Genomic DNA, 8,371 nt, shown 5'->3' on the forward strand with positions numbered 1-8,371 from the left:
CATTTGATTGGTTTCCATACATACACCTTCGCACTCAACTTTGATTTAAGAATAAGAGAGTAAAGAAATTACAGAGATTACTGAAAATATCTCATGGTTCTTTTTTCATTTCTGCTTTAGAAGTTCTTCAGAAAATCTGACTGAAACAGGCTCACATCTGATACAAACAGAAAATGAATATATGTGCTGAAGAGCAGGTTTTTTTAAGAGAGTGCTTTCCCCATGGAATGGTGACCATATTGGGGAAAGAAGAGCTAAGACGACATTGATGAGTTATTTATTCTCTTTCCTGGAAAGGTGTTTGCTTAGAAGACATGCTGCCCAAGTATTTTTGCCTTCAGGCCAGCCTCTCTCTCCAGTTGCTGGCAGAGTGAATAAACACAAACTATATTCGATGAGCTAGAATAAACATAAAAACTCATTTTGAAGCAGATCGTTTCTTTGAAATTGAAGGAAAATTGTTCAGTAAATGAAATTTGTACTTGCTATAAAAGGCCTCAGTTTGATTTTGTGGCATGTTTTCAGTTAAGTCTGGTCAAATTTAATTTAGTTCAGCTGGAATTAACACAGAATAATTTGGAAATAAATTTTATTTAGATCTGAGTCAGCAAATCCTCGCTTATAGGCCAAATCCAGCCCAACACCTGTTTTTGTAAATAAAGTTTTATTGGAACACAGTCTCATTTGTTTATGTGTTATCTCTGTCTGCTTTTGCACTCCAACATCAGAGTCGAATAGTTTCGACAGGGATCATGTGGCTTGTGTAGGGAGGAAGAAACTTTCCTTTGTCCTTCTAGGTTCTTCCAGTTGGTCTAATAATCAAATTGACATGAAACAGAGTAACAAGAGAAAATAACCAAATTTGATTGCATGCATATGAGAACCCAACATGCATGAGAGAATCAGAACAGAGACAGAAAGTTAAAATGAAATGTCTGAGGCATTATGAGATAAGGATGAAGAAAGGTGCCTTGGGGCTTCAGAGGGTCATTGCAGGACAATAAGAAGAGCAAATGCTCAGTATTTAGTAGTTTGCCCCGCTCTCTATATGGGTCATAAAAAGTTATTTCTGGTAATAACTCGTATTATGTGCAAGGCCCTAATTTAAATTCTTTAAGGGAGAGGTAAAAATTTCTTGTGAGCCTGCAGGGTCTTGGTTGTCTTCAGCTCAAAATAATTCACATGCCAAAGTGGCACATTTTGGGGAGGCCTGTTCTAAACCCTTGCACTTGTAAAGCCTAAACTATTTACTATCTGGCCTTTTATAGAAAAAGATTGCAGATCCCTGTTCTAGACTTATGGAAGTACTCAGTGTTTTTGTCTTTATATGTAGCACAAATTGCTGTTAATTCTATGAATTATTGTTAATTTCAAATATTTCAGTATCTTCTAGCATTCTTGATTATATACTTGGTAAAAATATTTTATAGAAATAACTAAACTCATTGTGAAAATTGGTACGGTCCGATTGCCTATTGGATGATATCTTGAAAATTACAAAATCCATTTTTGTTTTTCAAACTCCTTGGATAGTAAAGTAATTTATTTCTTGAATTGCATTTCACTACTTATGAACCTCATCTGGTCCAAAGCGCACTGTCAGCACTCAGTTGCAAAATGATTTTTTGATTTATCGGAAGAATTCAAAATGACCGAAAAGAAGCACGTTCCTTCTGCTTTTTCTTGTTTTCCATAATGGCTGGCTTCTTCCACTCCTTGGCACTCACATTACCTTCAAATGCAGGGCAGAGAGGGTTTTTCTATGCATCATTTGACAGATGGCTGTGCCTCTTTGACAGAATAGTCTTATTCTGCTCGTGAGAAGGTTATTTTAAGTTCTTGTAGGATATATCGTATGATAACTGAGGCTAATGTGATGAACCCTGTAAGAACCAGCCTGGGGACAGGAATTACTTTGTTCATTCTTTATACATACATTCATTCAACAAACATGGAAGGGATGCTGATTTAGGTGCCGTGCCTTCAGTGGTTTCATATTCTCTTACGGGAGATGGACACAAAACAAAACAGAAAATTAAAATATATTGTGTTAAGTAAGATGATTGAATTTTACTCAGGATTTTACGGGTGAGAAAGGCCATCTAACATAACGTGGGGAGAGGCGATCAAGAAAGGGTGCCTAGTCGAGGCTAAATCCAGGTAAAGTATTCCAGGATGTTTTGTAGGACATTTAGGCAGAGATGTCTAGAAGGTGGATTTGAATTGGAATCTCTATACTGAGGTGCAGGCTAGAGATAACTATTTAGGAATTTTTAGTATAGGGTTGGCAGTTTAAACCATGAGTTGATGAGCTCATTAAAGGTCTGGAGAGCGGGAAGAGCAGTGGGTTCAGGATGAGAAGGGCCAACATTTCAGGATCAGAAAGAGAGGACCACTGAAGAAACAAGGAATAAATCAGAAAGACACTTAAGGAGTACCAAGAGGACATAAGATTTGAAAATATTTATAGGCTGAATGAAAGGGAAGGAGACAGTAAACAGAGAGATGAAAAATCCAGGAGTTATCGGGGATGACTGGCAATGTAAGAGGCAGGGAGGGAGAATTCATTTCAAATATAATCTAATGTAACTACTCATGTGTTAAATAAATAATTGCCTAAAACTTGGTTTCAAGGCTGTTTAAAGTAGGTCCAAACAAATTAGTTGATTTTCTACATTTGTCAAAGCTAATAATTTTCATATAATCTAACACATTTTATTGAACACTTTTTTTTTTGGTATCAGGCACTCTGTTAAGTTGGTACTACAAAGGGTAAACTATGAGGGATTAAAATGGCCCATCATGGACCTAGACATCAAAGAACTTGCATCAAGATAAGCTATGTATCTAACTATTATGATACAGACTAAAAAGTGACAAAGAAGGAAGAACTAACGTGCGTGGAGGCAGAGAGATTACTTTTGATTGGAGATTTGAGGAAGCAGTAATATTTGAGCTAAGTCTTGGCAGATGGGTAGAGATGAAAGTATGTGTAAGTCAAGCATAGGGGAGAATCAGATCAAAGCACAGTGCATGAAACTCCAGGACACTGTCAGTCTTGTATCGCTCTTGACTATGTCTGTCTCCATCTCTAGACTGACCCTCTGATGCTGAAGACTGACTGTAATTTATCTTTACAGAACTTCATACAGTGTTTTACATTTGGTGCTTAATATTTGCCATATGAATTTAACTTGACAGGCATCATTGTCAAGTTACTTATTCAAAGCCTTAACGGAGTGGGCCGTAGTTGTAAAGCAAAAAGTAATTTAAAGACTAGACATGTTTACCACTAAAATGGGTAGATTACCTTCTTGATTTGAGTTTTGAGCATAACATGTAATATATAATATTCTTATTTATGACATAAAAATTTAAGATAGAGGTACAAATGTGGAGATTCTTAAAGACTTTGATTGACACAGTTTCTTTGGGATCTACTTTAAATGACAGCATTGAAGCCAAATTTTAGAAAACTATTTTGTTAGTGTATAAGTAGTTTCATTTATTTTATACTTTAAAATTAACTATATGCTTTAGGATTAAAAAAATAACTTGATGTACAGATGCTTTAGGTTAACCAAGGGTAATTTTTTAAAAAGCTAATATTATGTAGCTGCATCAGTGTATTTTCTTTGAGAAATTTAGGGAATCAGAATTAGAATACAGATTTTATTAGTGGAATTACTTAGCTCTTTTGAAGCGGTTCTACTTAATGTGTTACCTTTGATTAAGAATGGACAGATAGAAATATGAGGAGTTAGGGAAAAAAGATATAATTAGTCACTTTTTTTGTTGATTTGCAAAAGGAAATAATTAACAATATCTGTTAAAATAGGGTAGAATGTATTGATTTAGTGGTTACACTAGAAAATAATTCCAGGAATTGGGAAAGTAGAGGATGTTGGTCCATTTACAAATATTTGAATTATATGTAACTTCATTTTCTCCTTTGGTTTATTTTTGATGGTGATCTTCAAAATAAATTTGAAGTCCTTTCCTATTAGTTTGAAATGTGTTAGCCTTGTCTCATAAATTCCTGAATTATCTAATTTAATCTAGTTCTCATTTCACAAATGATGGAAGTCAGATGAAGCCGTTTGTTTATATGACCTATAGTGATTTACAGAATCAGGTCATCTTTTGTGTTAGAGAATTGGCAAGGAAAACTCATGAAATTTCAGACATCATGTTGTGGAAGACTAAATATCAACTACAAATGAAAATAAACATTTGTTCATTAAATCATTATAAATGTATTAATTTTTTTTTCTAAATTTTTTTTGTGAGGTAAGTAAGCAAGCAAAATAATTCATAAAGTTTTCTTGTCTTTTTTTCTTCCTCCAAATAGGACCAGACATATCATCACTTATTTCAGGTTTCAGAATATGGTAAGAGTTCTTCAATTTATTTTGAAGGAAAACATGTTTATTACTCTCCACAGCGATAAGAGAAATTTCTAAGAGATGTCTTATTTAAAATAAAAATCACAGTGGAGGTAAAATCTTGACATTTCTTATAGGTCTAATCATTTTTTCTTTGTAAAAGTGCAAGTACAATAAAGGTCACTGTAAAGAATAAAGGAGAAAAAAAAGATCACCTTTAGACCCATTATGCTAGTCTTTTTCTTATGCACAATTATTTCGTTTTTTTCTACTTTATTGTGATCATAACATACATATTTAAAATTTTGTATTTTTTAAAAACATAACATCAGTTATTTCCCATAGTTTTCATGTGATAGGTACCAGTAAAGACCGTCTCCCTTGGGTACATCCTCTTTCTGCAGGTGCCACATTTATAATATCACAGTTAGGAACACATAGATAAAAATAGTGTGACCCAACTATTTTGTTTGTAGAGGGAAAGGAAGAAAAGATGAGTGTGAAAGCATAGGATCTACTACTAGTTATAAACTGAAGAGTTATTTTGAAGTCATACACAAACTTTTTCATGTGATTTGTGTCACCTTTTGAGATCGTGTCTCATTCAGGCTTTAGAAATTCTGGAAAGTAGTTTGCTTACATCTTTGTGTCTCATGCCCCACATATATCATACCACATTGTCACATCTAAGTCCCATGATAAACTAGAACAGAGATCGGCAAAGTTTCCCCTATAAAATAAGGCCAGATAGTAATATTTTAGACTCTCTGGGCCATATGTCTGTATTATAACTACTCAACTTTGCCTTGTAGCTTGAAGCAACCATAGGCAATATGTAGTTGAATGTGGCTGTGATGCAATAACATTTTACTTATGGACATGGAAATCTGAATTTCATATAATTTTTATGTGTCGTAAAATATTCTTTTGATTTTTTCCAACCAATTAAGAATGCAAAAGCCATTCTTAGCTCATGCTGGTCATTGTTTACTGATCCCTGAACTGGAACTCTGTTGTCCATTTTGGGGGGTCACTCAGCATGTGTGGCTGTTGAGCACTTGAAATGTGGCTAGCTCAAATGGAGAGGCGCTCTAAGTGTGTAAAACACCAGATTTTGAAGAAAAGTGCAAAAATAAGAAAAAATTCACTCATTGATAATAGTTTTTATATTAATTACATGTTGCAGTGATAATATTTTGGATACGTGGGGTTAAGTAAAATGTTACAAAAATTAATTTCCCCTGCTTCTTTTTACTTTTTAAATGCGACTACTAGAAATCTAAAATTATACCATGTGGCTCACATTTTATTTATTATGGACAGCCTTGATCTAGAAGAATAAATCAAAAGTGGCCAAGATTTTTAAGGCTTTCTTCATAGCGGTAGTGCTGTTTGCTGGTATACTGTTGAATAGGATATAGTGGAGCCACTGAATTGATTGCCAACCTATGATGTTTGAGGATAGGACATTTGAATTTCTTTACTCTAAGGAAATTCTATATCTGAGTGGCCCCTAACTGCTATGTTGGTGGAGGGCCTTGGAGGAAGGTCACAGTTGAAATGTGGCCTTTTTTGACTGTCCAACCCTAGACTGGTCTAGAGTCCAGGAGTGTCTTGGCACACCAAAGGTCTTTAGTCTGGTTTGAAGCTAGAGGTCTGCTCTGTATTGTTGACCCATCGGCCTTCTCAATACTTCTCTTGTGTTAATTGAATGGTTAGATGCCTTTTTATGAAGTGGATCTTTTCTTTGGTCAATGAAGTTAGGAAAAAAAAAGTATTTCTGTAGAGTGAAAGGAAACAAAAATTTTATACTCTGGTGGAGTGCTTTACATCATATAGTATTAATATTGATAAAATGTTTTATACCTTAATTATATAAAGGTAACCAAAGTAGAGTTTTCTAATATTGGAATTACCTACCTTTTGGTACCTGCCACACAAGAAAAAACATCATTATTTTGTGTTCATATCTTAGTTATTAACTAGAAATCCTACTATGCAACTTTTTCCTTATAGCAATTCATTACATTAGACTGTCACCAGATTTGCCATTGATTGTCTCAAATGACAAGGATTTTTTATGACTGCATATATGTCACCATGCAGAAAAAGGAGAGTCATGAGGCCCCTGGGGGGATGGGCTTTTAGTAACCAACTTGGAAAGAGGCCCTAGGGTAGGGGTGGCTATAGAAGCAGCTGTTTACGATGTGTTATGGAAATAGTCTAACAATTAATATGTCCATACTAATGGGTGACAGCTGAAAAAAGCCTGGTTTTCTAGTACTCAGGAGCCTTTTGCTTCTAGGGTTCTGGATACAGTTTAGGTTCTACCAAACTGACGTAGGTATCCACAGCGACTAGCCCCCACTGTCGCTGTTCAGTCACCAACCTCATAGGGCTTTCTAATTTTGGGTGAAAAGAAAGTGCTTTTTATCTGTATGTTATCATGTATTTGGATCATAATGAATCTAAGTTCAAATAGTACTAATGATCAACCCCTTTAGAACAATTCTGTTTGTTATTTTGTTAAGCTGAAAATGGTGGTAAATTCTTTAAAATATTTCCCTTTGGTTTTCCTTTCCAGTATTGCCAAAATTTGAAGTTGCTCTGCAGACACCATTGTATTGTTCTTTAAAGTCTAAGAATTTGAACGGTACTATCACAGCAAAGTAAGTATAATTTTTCTTTTATGCCTATAAACTGTTATAAAACTGTATGACAAAGAACTTATTATATACCCCAGAATATTAGCACAATGCTCTGCTTATTAAAATGCCCCCATGGGCAGCAAACAGAGATCTATAATAAATAATTAAGCATGGAACATGTGTGCACAGGTTTTTGAACCCATCTCTCTGCTTTCAAACTGATCCAGTTCTAAAGTTTCTCACAGATTAGTGTCTTTCCAAGACAAATCAAGGGGATTTACATTACAGATTATGCCAGATTAATTTTTTTTTTTTTATCTTTTGTTCTTCCTTGTTCAACTGGCATGGATTGAGGCGATTTATCTCTTCTTAAATGCTAATTTTTTCTCTGTTGGTAATGGAAGCTGAATCTTGGGGCAGGGATTTGGTTGTTTTATTGCAATTAGCAGATGAGTAAATAATTAACATTCATTATCCGTTTTAGCATGTGTTCACAGAGACTTCAAACCCACCCTGCGTAACAGATGTATTGTGGCTCTTATGATATTGATCCACTGGCTTGAACAGCATAGCATCTGGTTTTGCTGAGGCATCCTCAGAGTTCCAGACTAGCGCGTTTCAGAAGTATACGCTGAGATTAGCAGTTCTCAGAGTGAAGGATAGGGTTGCCCTCAAGTAATTCCAGGACTGATCTCTTGTAGCTTTTATTTCTGACGTGTCAATCAATATTTGTGCTTTTGCTTCTGAAATTTATTTAGTTTCAGAATTTATTTGTAATAGCTGACAAAAACTGGACCTCATCTCACTGCTGTCTCACTCGTCAACAAGTTCCTACCCTGGTGAAGGTTGGTGGCAGTGGCAAGCGATGGGCTGCGAATCTTCTGGCAGAAACAGTCCAGAGACTAAAACATTCTGAGGACTCCTGCTTTAATTTCTGTTTGGCAAAAAGCATGTGAATCCACGTGACACAAAGGCAAAAACATGTCTGCGATTTGTATACCCAGTTAGCTTTCTGTGTGTGTTCAAATAAGGGGCAGCTGTGGGTACTGTAGATGGATTTGTGGTTTAGAAGACACACAAATGCCTGCATTTTACATAATTATCTTGTCCTTGATCTTAGCTGAAGGTTAAGCATTCTGTCTGAGTTTTATTTGAATTCTTTGACTAATGCTTATAAAACTTAGTGAGTGCAAATTCAATCTTTGAATGGATTAAGCACTAGTGTTTGCATGGATTAAGCTGAGTGTGGATATCTTCTTTGCTTCTGTTTCTAGTATTCAGGGCTGTGCTAGGGATTTAATAGAATCAGTTAAAAGAGTGGTTCTTAAAATCTGGTAC

At 35.2% G+C, this 8,371-nt stretch overlaps 1 protein-coding gene across 1 annotated transcript in view; it reads left to right on the forward strand.

The window, feature by feature from the left end:
• Positions 1–8,371, forward strand: part of CD109 (CD109 molecule) — a 109,371-nt gene that overhangs the window by 43,190 nt on the left and 57,810 nt on the right. The window contains exons 6-7 of the mRNA XM_011381024.2: positions 4,352–4,391; positions 6,970–7,054. Coding sequence (XP_011379326.1) covers positions 4,352–4,391; positions 6,970–7,054 — 125 coding nt within the window. The remainder of the gene's footprint in view (positions 1–4,351; positions 4,392–6,969; positions 7,055–8,371) is intronic.

Source organism: Pteropus vampyrus, unplaced genomic scaffold (assembly GCF_000151845.1).
Source record: "Pteropus vampyrus isolate Shadow unplaced genomic scaffold, Pvam_2.0 Scaffold422, whole genome shotgun sequence".
Classification (NCBI taxonomy): domain Eukaryota; kingdom Metazoa; phylum Chordata; class Mammalia; order Chiroptera; family Pteropodidae; genus Pteropus; species Pteropus vampyrus.